The following is a 15,913-nucleotide window of genomic DNA, read 5'->3' as shown; positions in this document are numbered from 1 at the left end:
GGTGGTGATTCTTTTAGAGCGTTCACTGTGACAGCCTGCATTTATCTCAGCCCCTGTCTCTCTCCTGTCCTCACATCTGCACACCCCTGCCAATGAGTATGATGAAGAATGACCTTTCAGAGCAGACACGTTCTATCTGTGCCTGGCACGCCCCTGTCCCCTTTTATCCCAGAAGCCATTGCTGTACAGGTCTAATACACTGTATTTACCGTTGCTACGCAGGCCCAGCCAGATACTGTACGTGTCAGGTTCTTTGATACGTGTCTCTGCGCTTTAAAGTGTCTAGAAAATGTCATCTGGGGGCATTCATCAGAAGCCACTTCTCTTTCTGTAGACCTGCCTGCGATTCGGTTTATAGGAGAGGGTTCATTTATGTAATGGGATTTTAGGTATGAGCAACATTACCTTTGATATCCAAAGCAGCTTCCATTGTGAATGTGCCATCATGCACGTGGAGCGAGTTTGAAAGAGGGTGAAATCAGTTGAGCAAGAAGGACGTCCTCTGGGGATTATTGGCATTTCTCAAATACAACTGTGGAGAGTTTGGGGCTAATTAGGATCGTTTCTAGCTTGATCGTTTCTCGCCCGCTGGCTGTGATCTTGCTCAGATCCCCTTCCCCTGTCCTCTACTCCTGTGTTTGGTTCTGGAGGAGAGAAACGTGCTTCTGTAAGTTTTCGGAAAGATGTCTTACAGCGCTGTACTTGGCTTGTGCGAGTAGTGAAATGACAGATGTGTTGTCGAGAACGGGAGACACATACATCTGTATTTTTTCCATTTGAAGCCGGCGAGGAGCGGTGAGTTAGCGGCAGATGCCAGAGGGAGTACCTGGACAGTTGGTATGTGCTCCACGGACGGAGGAAAGGAACCAGTAAAGTAGGTGTTGGGGAGCTCGTTGGCTGGCTGGCTCTCATCTGGGGCAGGAAATGTCTTTTTAATGCCAGACCGGGCACACGTTTGCTGCTGCGGATGTCTAGAAATGGCCCCTTGGCAGAATTTGCCCCTTCATTAATTTTGACCAAATATTTACTGTGCGTACGCTATGTCCTGGGTTTGTTTTTCCACACTGGGCTTTTTGCGGGGGCTTGGGACGATTTCTGTTCCACTGAGCTGGACTCGGTCCATGCCCCTTCCCAGCAGTCCCATACCGGTGTGTTTGAGGACTGGCTCCACTGAGTCTTAACCTCCAATACCAGGCGCTCAGCACGCCTGCTGCCGGGGACACACTCGGTTCCCGTAAATAAAACCCCCCGCATCCACAGGCCGTCCGTCCGTGCATACCGCACGTGCAGCGCTCTGATATTCACACACGCCTTCCCACGTCCGTGCATTTGCACACACGCTGACACTCGGATGCTATTGTGCCAAGCTTTTAGCCCCTTAACCTCTTGGCACCAGCAGAGATGCATTGAGATTCTCCACCTCAACATTACCACTGTGCCCTTGACCAAACACTGTAGCTGAAATTCCCCTTCAACACCCAGCTGTCAGAGATTTGTTTCAGAATGTGTTTGGCTGGACATTTAGAATAGCCTATAAGCTGTTAAGGTCATCAGCCCAGCACACAAAGATACTGTAATGTAACATGGCACCAACAGTGAGCCCTATCTGTCTCTGCCATCTCCTTAATAACATTTAAAAAGCATTAGGTGTTTTTGGGCCATGTCTCTCAGGCTGATTCCCTTTGGCAGAGTGTTTCTTTTTCTTGGCACCCTGCCCAAGTGCCATATTCTCTGTGGCGAGGCAGCGCCAGCTGAGCGCGCTGGTCATGCCCCCACCCCCCTCCTCACACACACACACACACACACACACACACACACACACACACACACACACACACACACACATACTCTCACCCCCCCCCCCCCTACTCTCACATAGTGTCACAGGCACAGAAATACCGCAGTGAGTAGCCTGACCTTGGGAGGAGCGGCCATCACAGCTCCGCCGGCTGATCAGTGGACACTGTGCTGGTCAGACTGGGTGGTTAGGGAAGGACGGGACCTGAGTTGCCCGACATTATGCTCAACAATATGGATAGAGACATACGTCATTAGACAGTACATGAACCTTAGGCTATCGAGATAAGATTAGAAAAACATTGTCTGTTAAATTGACATGAAATGGAAATTTGCCTTCGGTACTCTGGAAACAGCAAAAAAAAAAAAAAGTCCTCCCGACACACCTGCCACGCTACAGATGTGCAAAAGTTCTACTGTAAAAAAACAAAAAAACAACTAAAATACTTAAAATACATTTTGTGCAGCAGCCGTGTTCGTGGGCTGTAGGGAGTGTGTGTTATTGTATTATGTCCCTGTTTAGAATGGCCACAGCTGATGGCACAATGATTTCTTGAACCCGTTTTTCCTGGCTGGTGGGGCCTTGAGAGTCTCCTGCCAGATGGCAGCAACTGGAATGATGAGTGAAGGGGACTTTTTGGATATGGACCGATTGTATGGGTTCTGGTATTACAGGGTGTATATATATAGGCAGCAATCCCCTAGACTCTTGTCAGTGTAATTAACTAATCCCCGAAAGAGGTGTTTATTTTTATGAGTGCTTAAGAACTTGACTTGCTGAAGGGGTCCTACAGTATTTGAATCTCCCTCTTGGGAATCCCTCACCTCATCTGACCAGCACTATAGCGCAGGATTCAGCTGGGGGACCAGCCGTGTCCTCTGTTGGGAAGTAAATGTTCCAGCATATTCAATTACCACGCACAGCTCTGCTGCTGCACCACACCGCTGCTCTGATACACCGCCGAATCACACTGGTCAGTCCTCATTAAGACCTGGCTGGAAAACAAAAACCAGAAGTAATTGCTCCACTCCCGTTTGTTTCTCTTCCACAGACGCTCTGTTGCGCGTCTCCCCGGCGGCATGGCGCGGTCTTGTATCTGGCTTCCATTTTAATTACAGCTCCTCCACTCTGCAGCCATCCTCGCTGAGTGAATGACATGCGTGGCGCCTGCATCCCTGTTCTCCCCTGAGAGCGTGACTGTTTCCTCCCCCAGCCTCCGCCGCCAGGCTGGATATAAATACACAGAGCGCAGCCAACTGATGTCAATGTCAAAAACTTTGGGGCTCGCTGTGCGGAGGGAAACAGGCCGAGATTTAGAGTAAGTGACAAGACAGGCAGGCAGAGATGAGGATAGTGTGCCAGGCAGACGGACAAAGACAGACAAGACAGACAGACAGACAGACAGACAGACAGACAGACAGACAGACAGACAAGACAGACAAGACAGACAAGACAAGACAAGACAAGACAAGACAAGACAGACAGGCGGCAAGACAAGACAAGACAAGACAAGACAAGACAAGACAAGACAAGACAAGACAAGACAAGACAAGTCAGACAGACAGAGACAGACAGGCGGACGGACAGACAGACAGACGACACACACAAGACGAACAGACATACAGACACAAGACACAGACAAGACAGACAAGACACACAGACACAGACACAGACAAGACAGACAGAGAGACAGACAGAGAGACAGACAGAGAGACAGACAGACAGACAGACAGACAGTTAGACAGACAGTGGCAGCTCCTCTGATGACTACCCAAGTTCTCTGAGCCTTCCATCTGCTTGTACAACAGAGCCATCATGACAGCCTGCATCCTCTAACAAGCCTTTTGTTCAATTTGGTAAAGATTTGCCTCTTGTTTCAGGGAGTGGATACATTAATAAAAAACACAGGAAGTGTATCATCCTGCAGGAATCCAACCTCGCGTGGGGTTTGACAGGGTTTGTATGTTAAATTACAGACGGGGTTTGTACTGTATGTCAAATGACATTCACCAGGACAGTGTCAGTGGTGTCAGTGACGGCTACAGTTGAACCTGAATTGTATCCCTTGGGCCTCTGATGAAAATTAATTATTTTAGTGTACCCCGCACGTCTATTTAATTGAAATACTGATGAAACTCTTGTGATTCATTTTAGTAAATTGGTTTTGAGGTCCAACTGACACATTGAGTGAAGTGAGTATTTGCTGATAGATGAACCAAATGGCATCATGTTGTTTTTCTCCATGATTTAGTGTAGGAGGTGCTCCATGATCAACACCCCCCCCCCCGCCAGCACATTGTCACACCCACTATCTTCCATCTGGATCGGCCTTGTAGGGAAGAGACTGGAGCCGGAGGGAGACATACTGCTGCCATTGTTTTAGCTCTAGACGGGGGCCCCCAGAGCAGGATGGACCCCAGCCTCCCAGAGGAGCACTCTCCCGGGCTGCCTCACTCTCGACCTGGCCTCCGTCGCCAGGGGAGCTCCAGGGATGGCTTTCCCAGCTGACGGAGTGAGTGAGGACTCGGGGCTTCTGCTCCCAACCTAGGGGTGGGGCGGGGGGGGTTCCCCCGTTCTGGGTCCTCTCCTCTGGGTCCTCTCCTGATGAGTGATGGTGATTATACCGGCGCAATGATGCTCACTCTGGCACCCCCGCGGTCCCAACACTGGGAGACAGGGCAGCTGGGTCAGTGTGGCCCGAGACGCTTCCCGCCAGCGATCGCCGACGGTCTGCCGACGGGGTCGGCCTGAAGCGATGGCGATGCGACGACGGGCTCCCTGTCAGTTTTGCGGTTATGCCGCTTAGTTAACGTCTACAGGAACGATACGCCTCTCGTATTTCAAAGGAAGCATTGTAAATCTACTGTAAACACGCGGATTCTCTGTAGCTACAAGACCGACGCCTCAGCCTCCCAGGCAGCCTGCTGATTGGTCTCCCAGGCAGCCTGCTGATTGGCCTCCCAGGCAGCCTGCTGATTGGTCTCCCAGGCAGCCTGCTGATTGGGCTGAAGTGTTTGGTTTCCAGTGGCACGTCTAAACCCCGAGGCGGAAGACCGCGCGGTAGCTTCTGTAAAAAAAATGCCCGGACTTTGGACGGCGGCGGCGTTTCTCGGACGGGCAAGCGATATACGTCGCGTAGTGCGGCACTGACGTGTCACCGCGGTAATGTATTCCTCTCTGTTTGGTAAACCTAGACAAAAGGATAGAAGAAAAAGAAAAAGGCCATAAAGATATCAATCACTCAACCCCCCCCCCCCCTACCTCCACCCCAACCCCCGCCCGCTCACACCCGCACAGAGGTCTAATCCCGTCTCTCAGGAGTGTAAGCGATAGCCTTGTGTAACATTAAAAACAGGCCTCGTCTGATTCGACTGGCAGAGGCATTCATGCTGTGCATTCCAGGGCGGGATCCTGATCCTGACGGAGAAACGCCGTGAGATTCTGTTTCACTTTCCTGACTGATGTCATCCGATCAGCTCCCAGTTCTCTCTCCCTCTAACTAGAACAAAAAAAAAAAAGGGCTTCTGACCGGTTCGATTTACCGGCCTACCCCTGTCCTGTTTTCCGTACGTTACTCATTGGACCTGTGCTGTCTCCGCTTAACGCCCGATTATTTTATTGGCCTTCTCCAAGGTTGTGCCCCAACGCTGGGACAGAGTGCTGTTTCTGACGCACGCTGTCCTGAAATAGGTTGGCACGGTATGGGTAGACGAGTCTCTGGCCTCTGGCTGGCTACCCTGGGCCACCCCCCTGCTCTTATCTCAGCCATAAATCCCCCTGAAGTCCCCAAATTACAGTTTAATGGGCAGGCAGATAGTGCCCCACCACACTCTGCCTCCCTTATCTCACACCCATATTTTCCTATCAGGGCCGGCGCTCTGCTGGAGGTCTTATATGGGTCACAGGGCTGGCAGCTCGGGTCCTTCTCACACACCCACAAGGGTGCAACTTTAGCATCTTTATGGGACGATTAGACCTTGAATGTCTTTATGGTGAAAATTATGCTGGTGTGCCTCTAAGTTTCATGGGCTATTACACACACATACACACACACACACAAGCTGGGCCATTAGGTTCTGTGGTGAGATTAGTGTTCATGACTTGATTGAAAGAGAGGGCGTCTTATCTATGGAGGAAGCACGTTAGTACGGTTGTGTTTAGCCCAGCGCCCGGACAGCGCTGACAACAGCCCTAACACGCTTCAAAGTGTCTGTTTCTCCTGTGGGCTCTCTGGGGTCGATGGCAGACAGCTGGCTTGCTCTCCTCCTCTTCCTCACGTGCTGCCAAGAGAGTAGCAGTGAAAAAGGAGAGGCAGGGAGAGAGAGAGAGAGAGAGAGAGAGGCACATTTCCATTTGAAGTTAAAAAGGTCACTGGAGCTGAACTCATACTGTAGCTGGTGTGGGATACTTCTCTCTCTCTCTCTCTCTCTCTCTCTCTCTCTCTCTCTCTCTCTCTCCTCCCTCTATTTCCCTTCTTTCTCTCACTTTTTTGTAGATGAATCTGGCTGGTTTGAATTGCAAGAAAAATGTCAAATGTATTTTTTAATAATAATAATTTGCCTTGGGGGCACATGAGTTTTGTAATAGACCTTTCCTATTCAGGCGCCTCCCCTAGTTACTGTTGCTATGCCCCACAAGCATCGGAGCAAGTTAATAAAATGTCCACTGAACAGCACATACTGTATCTGATTATTCTCCCATGGGTTCCTGACAATATTGATTTATGTTACAGTATTTGCAAAATGCCACTATTGTCTAAAAGAGTTCTACAGAAAGGCTTGAACTATTTTACACAAGGATATATCCATGAGAATTGGATTTCAGATGGAGCAGATAACAGCATAAGAGTTGATGCTATGCGGAAGGCACAGACGCCTCACAAAATCATTATTGGTTAGTACTCTGCGTGATTGACAGGTCGAAAAGGTCTATTGATGGAGGGGGTTGGGCTGCACCTTGCTGGTTCTGACAGTGCCAACCATGTCTTTCTGTCTCCCGAGGCCTTCGGATGTTCTGAGGTCTCTGGTTCTAAAGGTCTGGAGCAGGTACAGAACATCGATCCATACTCGGACACGTTCTCCCTGCCTCAGTGGCACCACGGAGACCCACACTACCTGCACTCTCGTATTGATCCACACTCTGAAGACTGTTGTCTTTTTCATGGCATTGACAGCGGTTTCCCAAGGGAGTTTATTATGACTGTGTCCGTCACGGTTCTTATCAGGATCTCCCACGTTTGCATGGCTGGCACGAGCACAATGCATCTCCTCTATATGTTCCCCATCAGATTAACCCCGTAGGGAAACAGGAAACATTGAGATTGTATGCAGCTGTCTCCTACAGTACACCGGCAGATATATCTGGCTGCCTGTATTGATCGAAGTGGGCTTCAGCAGGACAGTGATGTACAGTAGAGTACAGTATGCGTCAGATCCAGCCCACAGCCTCTATTCTCACTGCATGACTCCGAGCTGTGAAGAAGAGGTTCTTGCAATATGCAGACATCCCAGGAGTTTCACAGACAGGCTAGAAGCTGGAGAGAGAGATGGTGTGTGTGGGTGTGTGTTTGTGTGTGTGTGTGTGTGTGTGTGTGTGTGTGTGTGTGTGTGAGGAGAGGTCAATGACTGGTTGGACAGGGCTGTTACACATGATGTGGATGGTGTTGTTATGGGGGCGTGTTGCTTAGTACCGATGGGGTTTAGACGGGAGAGGAGAAGAGAATCACAAGATGGTACGGTTTTTAATTACCTCCATAGTGACTATGGCCTCCCTTATGCTCATCTGTCTGTCTGTCTGTCGGTGTGTGTGTGTGTGTGTGTGTGTGTGTGTGTGTGTGTGTGTGTGTGTGTGTGTGTGTGTGAATGTGTATGCCTGTTAGTGATATGAAGGAGTGCTGAGAGAAGGAGTGGGTTAAGGAGGAGAGGAATCAGACCTCAGGCACCAATCGATCAGATCCGCACAGTAGAATTCCCAGCATCCCTCTGGTGAGGCTGTGGATCACATTAGCTCATCTCACATTCTCAGTCGGGAGAGAGAATACGGGAGAGGAGAGAGAGAGAGGGGTGGTGGTGGTGGAGGATGAGTGGGGAGAAGTGAGAGGAAAGAAGGAGCACACCTCTCTCTCTCTCTCTCTCTCTCTCCCTCTCTCTCTCTCTTTCTCTCTCCCTCTCTCTCTCTCTCTCTTTCTCTGGCCTGCCCTGTGTGTGCTGTGGTGGAGAAGGGAGGCTCCCCGACAGTCTGCTGAAAGCACACACCTGTAGGGTGGCATTGGAGCTATCCCATGACACAGTAATCCCCTACTCAGTAAACTCTCTCTCTCTCTCTCTATCGCTTTTTCTTTCTCCCGCTCTCTTTCTTTCTCTCTTTTTCTCTCTCCTGTCTCTCTCTTTCTTTATTTATTTGCCTCTATCTTTCTTTCTTTCTTTCTTTCTTTCTCTCTCTCTCTCTCTCTATCGCTATTTCTTTCTCCCGCTCTCTTTCTTTCTTTATTTGCCTCTCTCTTTCTCTTTCTTTCTGTCTCTCTCTCTCTCTCTCTCTCTCTCTCTCTCTCTCTCTCTTTCTCTCTGTCTGTTTCTTGGCTGAGGTGTAATGGAGCTGAAGTAAACGGGGTCAGAGTTTCTCTCTGGGGGACATGGTATCACCCCCTCCTCCACACATACACACACTCACTCACACACACACACACACACACACATAATCTGTCCATGGGAAGGAATTAGTGATCACCTCAATTTCACCGATGTGTCTGTCAAAAGGCTCACTGACACTGTGTAACTGATACATGTACAGTACAGTACACACGCAGTATTCTCTTTCACACACACACACACACACACACACACACACACACACACACACACACACACACACACACACACACACACTCGCATGCCCAGACACGCTCACGTACTCACGCAGTCACTGACAACAACTTGTCAGTATCTAAGTGTCCCTCCTCTGAAGACACAGCAAACGATGAGTTCTCGGGTTCTAAGTCAGGGATATCGGATGCGTTCTGCAACAGTAAACATTCGCCGAGATATCAAAGGCTGCATGCTGCACAGCTTTCCCCCACAGCACGGCCCATTTCAATAGTTAATGGTGCACCCTTAGAACCCGGCAGCTCCAGACGGATCTAAATTAAAAAGGAACCTACATCAGTCGGGGTGGAAGAACCGATAGACTATCACGGCTGCGGAGAGCTTCAAAGTCCTCTTTAATAAAACATGCTCGTCTGCGTTCTCTGGCGAAGGGCGTTGCTAGCCTAGCGGTAGAAACGGCGGCCTTGGAAGTGCTAGCGGGGCGGGGTGTTGTTGGCCCACCTCTTAGCCCCGATGCGCTCGCTGACCAGAGGGCTTGGCCTCGTTAGCAGCCAGTCCGGCAGGATCAAAGGCCCGCCACTGGAGCGCCGCACATATAGCGCCTCTCACGGCTCCGATAGACAGAAAGCTCGGCGCAGGCTGCATATCTTCCTGGGTTCAGCACATTTGGAGGGAGGTGAACAGATTACAGCATTACTCTGGGCTTGCTATTTCCACATCTCTTGCTTATGCATTCGACGTTGTCTCCCCGTGCACAAGAACGGCCAAGAGCTCTATGATGACTACAGTAATAACCAAGCAAGAACTCCCTGTGAGAATCTTTACCCATTCGTGAAAGACCCTTTCACTACCTACCTTACTGCGTAGTTGGTGTCTTTCTGCCTAATCAGTGTCAGGCATGTTCTACAGTTGTACATACCGCTCTCCATTGTGGGTGAGGGATATTCCACCTGCTTGAGCAGTAGAGACGCCAGCACAAAGCGGCCATGAGGCCCATAGTGAGGGTTATAAAGGAGTGAATGGGGCTGTGATGAGTATCACGTCCTGTATGTGGAGCCGGGGTTAATTATCTTCCGTTGGCTCGCCTCCCGGTTTGCATGGAAGTGATTAATCTTGTCTCTGGCTCTTATTCTGCTGACTTCACTCCTAATCAGCGACCGCAGAAAGATGCACTCTCAGCACCACATTTTTTGGGGGGGAGGTTGAGGCCGTGTGGCAAGACCACGGGATGCTGGGTAAATTAATTGTGGCCGTGTGCCTCCAATTAGTCCCAGATCCCTTTAACTGGGGGTGAATCCCTTTAATTGGGGCCCCTATGTGGGGAGATATGACATGCATGGTTGGAAACACACACACGCGTGCGCACACACACACACACACACACACACACACTTGTCATCCACAACCACCATTGTCTACCCCTGGGGCGTAAAGACAGCGAGCTCGTTTGCATATAAAGCAGGCCCGATGGCCACAGCGCTCGGGTCTCAGAGCAGCAGTAATGACCTGAGATAACACCAGGGTGTCAAACCCCCCCCCCCCCCGCCTTCCCCTTGTTCCTGTTATGCTACAGTAGACTGAGTGGGTCCTGCTCACGTCGCTATATTTCAACGACAACAAAAAAGACGAACTCTAACTCCAAATCACTTTTTCTTGCCCCCCCCCCCCCTCCCTACTCCTTCTCTTTCGGCTTCTCTCTTTTGTCTTTGATCTGTGAAATGACAGAGGCGCATAGCTGCAGTGTTGCTCAGCCTCTCAATTAAAGGGTGACTTCACTCCCAGACCGGTAGTTTAGAGTCTGTTGTAACTGGGATGATCTGCACCTGCTGGGCAGTGTTTGCATAATGCTACGCTGACATACGTGTGCCGTGCCGACGTCTCACTCCCTCTCTTTTGATCTATCCCACAGTTCACCTCTCTTATCACGTCAAATAGGCCACTAATGGCGATGATTCACTTGTAGATGATGTCATAGTTTACCACTCTGTGAAAAAGAAAAGATTGAAACGTTCTAGTGTCCTGATGGTCCTGTGGTCTCTCTCTCTCTCTCTCTCTCTCTCTCTCCCTCTCCCTCTCCCTCTCTCCCTCTCTCTCTCTCTCTCTCCCTCTCCCTCTCTCTCTCTCTCTCCCTCTCTCTCCCTCTCCCTCTCCCTCTCCCTCTCCCTCTCCCTCTCCCTCTCCCTCTCCCTCTCCCTCTCCCTCTCCCTCTCCCTCTCTCCCTCCCTCTCTCTCTCTCTCTCTCTCTCCCTCCCCAGGATCCCGTCTGCGCCAGGAGGACTCCCCTCCCCGGATCGTGGAGCACCCCTCTGACCTGATCGTATCCAAGGGGGAGCCCGCCACCCTCAACTGCAAGGCGGAGGGGCGGCCCACGCCCACCGTGGAGTGGTACAAGGACGGCGAGCGCGTGGAGACGGACCGGGACAACCCCCGCTCCCAGCGGATGCTGTTGCCCAGCGGCTCGCTCTTCTTCCTGCGCATCGTCCACGGACGACGCAGCAAGCCGGACGAGGGCTCGTACGTGTGCGTCGCCCGCAACTACCTGGGGGAGGCCGTCAGTCACAACGCGTCGCTGGAAGTAGCCAGTAAGTGATGCTTGGTGTTTTTTTTCCGCCACGAGGTCTGTTGGGTCGGTCTTGAATGGAGCTTCTGGGGTGGAGCCGGAGCTTCAGTATCGGGCTCTAATTTCCTCTGCTGTCTCTGGCTTCAATGTGCTCATCGGGCTGGATAATCTCCCAGGAGATGGCCAGGATGTGTTTGGCCCCGTAGCCCCAGAGGGCCTGGGCAGCCCGTGGGGGGAGAGCTGGCCTGATCATCGCAGGGTGAGTGCTCCTCTATAGGGCCCCGGGTAGGTGGTCAGGAGCCCTCAATGGGAACAAAGCTCGTTCTGTTGTCCCCCTGCTTCTGCTGCGTGTCAGGAAAATGGATACGAGCTCTTATGCTACACAAACCGGCCCACTGTTTTTAAGGCCTGCGTTTGGTCATCTTTTTAATGGAGAGACCTAGCGAGCTGTCTCCGGGGGGAGAGGAGAGGAGCTAGACCTCTTTAATGACAGCCCCGCTTTGATGTGGAGAGCAGATTCCGGCACGCCGAGCGCAAGTGAGGGGTTCGAGAGTACCAACTTTCAAACAAACCCACGCGATACAGTGAACAGAGGACGGAGAAAAACTCAGCACATCGAGCATTTAACGTATGCCTGGTGTCTTGTGTTTGACAAAAAAAAAAAAGATGAGAGATGTCTTTGGATTTGAAAGGCCGATTTGGGTGCGTGAGGTCATCTCCTCAGCCATATTATCTGTGAGCTGTCTTGACTGGCTGGAGAGCGAATGTCGAGGGGGATCTCAGATATCAAGCGCTTTTCAAGCATGCCCAGGAGCTGTCACCAAGGCTCTCATTGTAATCTAATCAAGACAGAGAGGGATACGGGAGAGGGGGAAGGAGACAGCGGGAGAGCTGGGGGTGGGGGGGGGGGGGGTGTAGGCTTTTTTAGGGTGCTGGGTGACTGGTGGTGTGGGAAGGGGGGGGGGGGTATTGGACTGGATCAGGTTGGAGGTTGATGGAGGTTAAGGGCGCATACTAAAGGCTTCTCCCATAGGCTGCATAGAGATACATATTAAAGAGTGTGAAATGTCCCCTGCTAGTCAGCTGTGTTTTGAAATAGTGTGCTAGGTGGTTTTAGGATGCGCTGAGCCCTTGATGTTAGGTCAGGTGGATAATAAAAACAAGTGATTGCAGATCTTTGATATTTCCATAATTAGACGGACGGTTTTTGAAGGGATTTTCATGGTTTACTCCAGCAGCTATGCGTGCCTTTGAAATGAGAGATCTTGGAGACCATAGGGGATATAACAGCCGTTGGGTGGGATGGTCACATGTGAGCTGCTCTGTGATAGTCGATGTGGTATGTTACCTTCAGATATCCTCTGAAATAGAACACGTCATCTGCTGCACTCTATTTTACACTCTAGTTAGAGGCCTTCCTTTGCTTAACCTGATTAAAACCATAAAATAGGATCGTCTAAGAAAAAAAAGGGAATCCATGTGTTTGGCACATGACACAAGTTGGAATGCTAAAAATATTTGCCCAAAAGTGGATGATATAGGGTGTTTATTTCCGAGGTGGGTTTTTCTGGTCCAGAAACAAGAGGCTTGGCAGGAGCAGCGCAGGGCCGAGCAGAGAGGGACCCGCTGGCCACAGCACTGGGCGGCTTATTCTGTACAAGGTTCAAACAGACCCATAATGACATGGTTCTGAGCTCCTGGCATCCTCCCCATTTCTCTCTGTCTGTGTGTGTGTCTCTCTCTTATTCTGACCCCCCCCCCCACACACACACACACACACACACACACAACTCTCCCCACCCCCTTCTCGCGATCCTCTACATATAATTATGTTGTCGGAGCAACCAGGATAGAACCCTGCTGGAGAGGGAGGGAGGGAGGGAGGGAGGGAGGGAGAGAGAGAGAGAGAGAGAGAGAGAGAGAGAGAGAGAGAGAGAGAGAGAGAGAGCAGAGAAGACAAAGCACTGACCTTTTTACCAGACCTCTCTGAAACTGCAGGGCGAGGACTTGCCGTGGCGTCAGCTGCATATGCACAGCTTTAAACAACAGTTTGGACTGCCTGCCTGCCTGCCTGCCTGCATTTCATAAAAATGTCGACCGACAACCTCAGATTTCAGCAAATGGCCTGAAACATTTGAAACAGCGTTTTTAGTGAAAAACCTTGGATAATCCCAGTGAGAGTTGACGCTGCGGTACATGCGTCCAGACCGTTTCCAGTGAAACCCCTGGGAAGGAAGTTAAAGCTTTAACAGTGTTTACTCTGTGGAGCTCTCTCAGCCCAAAGATTTCACTTTAAAAGCTAAAAACACAACGTTTGGAGCTGTTATTACAAGGGCCTGCCTTTTACAGTTCCCCTACACTCCAGCGAGAGTAAACATGATCCTAGTTTCAGCAGGTTGTGTTATGCCAGGCTAGGAGGCTAACCTAGCTTGTTTGGTTTATCATTAACCGTACATACAGTACCGCCCGCAATCTCCCCATCTGACCCTCTTAGCAGAGCCCGGGTTAATGCATTCACCCTGGGTCCTGTTTGCCTTGTGTTTACGGAAACAGGCCTAAGATAGGATTCTTCCCTTTCTCTCTCTCTCTCTCTCTCTCTCTCTCTCTTTCTCTCTCTCTCTCTCTTTCTCTCTCTCTCTCTCTCTCACTCGTTGTCTCTTCTTGGTATTACAAGTGGGGACGTTAAGTAATGAGACCGCTTTGTTCACGTAGCCTAGCATGCAATGGGGGATCAAAGGCTACGCAGGGCAGTAATGCTGATCGACAGACAGCTGGCAACTGAGAAGTTGAGTCTTCATACTGTTACGGCTGGCTGTTGCCTCGCTCCCTGACTTTACACCAATGTTACGTAAGAGTATCAAGCTGTCATCTGAAAGAATGACAGAAATTCCCCACCATCACAGTTCTTTTTCTTCTCATTTTTCCCTCCTAAAAACGCAGAACTCTTTAGCAGCGCCTGCTTTTTTTAAAAACTTTTTAGCTGCAGCTACGAAAACAAGCATCAAAGACAGGGGCTGTTTTAGACTTGGAAAAATACTATAAAAACGTAGGAATTCTGTGGATATTGTTGCAGAGGCTGACCATAATCCCCGTCTATGGTCATTTTTCACGCGCTAATGTGTGAACACGGCGCGGACTCCAAGGAAAGGAATATTGTTCTCTCGCTCGCTCTCCTCCCCGTCTCCCGCGCTCGCCGACCCGCATGCGCAGCGAACCACGCGCAGACCTCCGTCAACCTGGACCGTGTCAAAGTCATTTCCCCTCCGCCGTGCGTGCGGGGCCCTCGGAGGCTCTAAGAATAGGCCGCGACGCCCCTTCCTCCCTGGATGGAGAGATAGCGAGGTGAGGCGATGCGCGGCACACTGCTCCACTTGAGCCATAGATAACCTTGGGGGCCGGGGGCCCTCCGCTGGCCGGCTCTCTGGTGGTCCGGCCGGCTGCCTGACTGCTACAGGGCCAGGGGCCTCGCGGACGCAGAGCCGGTCTCCGCTCTTCCAAGGTTGCGGCGTGTTCTTTGCGAGAGAACTTGGTCTCCGTTGGCCGTCCTGCCTCCAGGTGGGCGAGGGGAGGGGGGGTTGTTGGGGGGGGGGGTGTTGAGAGAGGGAGGGGTGCGGGGGAGGAGGTTCATCTTGACAGACTTGGAGCCATGCCGGAGGGGCATCTGCAGAGCAGGGGGACAGTTGGCAGGCATGCGCCAGTCGAAAGGCAGGATAACCCCCCTCTCCACCCCCCCACCCCCCCCCCCTGTCTCACTCCTCCCAGGATCCCTTGTACAACATCTGTTGGCTCTCAAAGACCTCAGGTCTTTTTTCCCTCCCTTCAACCCCCCTAAATCCGTCCCCCTTCCCTCTGAACGTATGGAATCTGTGTGTATTCCATTTCATACGCCTTCATTCCTATCTCGCTTTCTACTGTATCTACCCTTTCCTTCCTCTTCTCCCCCCCCCCCTCTCTCTCTCTCTTTCTCTCTCTGCCAGCCAGTGAAATGGAACCACAACGTGGCTCTTCCGCCCCGCCAGCCTGAAGACTAAGTATTTATTTGCCACAGTGTTTGCCTTTCATTAACGCGTTACAAGACTGAGCGCTATGCTGGCGGCTCATGTGTGGTCTTCTAGCGGGGAGGAAGAGAACGCAGTTCCGTTGTCAACCCTCCGACGCCGCACTCTGCTTCTCTGCTACAAGATGATCATATTGTTAACGTTAGCTATTTCCCCTTCTCATTCCGCTGTGTCACCGGTGTTTACGTTTATGTTAATTACTAACATCTTAATTCTAAAGCAGAGAGACGAAGAGGAAAGAGAGAGCATAGAGAGAGAGCAGAATGAGAGAGCAGGAAGGGAGGAGAGGAGCCGGGCAGAGGAGCAGGAGAGCACAGGCCAGCCACCCGGGGGGCCCGGTGGACGGCAGAGCCGGAGGCCCAGTGCGCTTCGGCTCTGTGGCAGCTATTTGTCTCCGGGAGGCTCGGAGCAAATTGGTGCAAACAGCACAGCCGGGGTCTCAGCTCCCTGAGTCAACACACAGCTGAGACCGAGGAGGGCTCCAGACCACAAGCCCCCGTCTGGCCCCGGCCCCAGCCTCCACACCATCCCGTTTGAAGAGGCAACACGAAACTCCTCCATAATCACGGAGACGAGGGTTTTTCGGCGGCGCTCGAGTGAGTTGTAAATTCAACATTATGTCCAAAGAAACTTAATTCCTAGATAGTCTGAAAGAGCTTAAAGTCAATATAGATCA

The 15,913-nt window shown here is 51.1% G+C and overlaps 1 protein-coding gene across 1 annotated transcript in view; it reads left to right on the top strand.

The window, feature by feature from the left end:
• robo1 (roundabout, axon guidance receptor, homolog 1) overlaps positions 1-15,913 on the top strand; it is a 119,718-nt gene that overhangs the window by 7,188 nt on the left and 96,617 nt on the right. The window contains exon 2 of the mRNA XM_084443141.1: positions 10,875-11,201. Within this exon, the coding sequence (XP_084299267.1) occupies positions 10,875-11,201 (327 nt within the window). The remainder of the gene's footprint in view (positions 1-10,874; positions 11,202-15,913) is intronic.

This window comes from Borostomias antarcticus (assembly GCF_949987555.1).
Source record: "Borostomias antarcticus genome assembly, chromosome: 1".
NCBI lineage: Eukaryota > Metazoa > Chordata > Actinopteri > Stomiiformes > Stomiidae > Borostomias > Borostomias antarcticus.
Note: the sequence above shows the minus strand (reverse complement) of the source record. Positions and strands in the feature narration are given on the sequence as shown.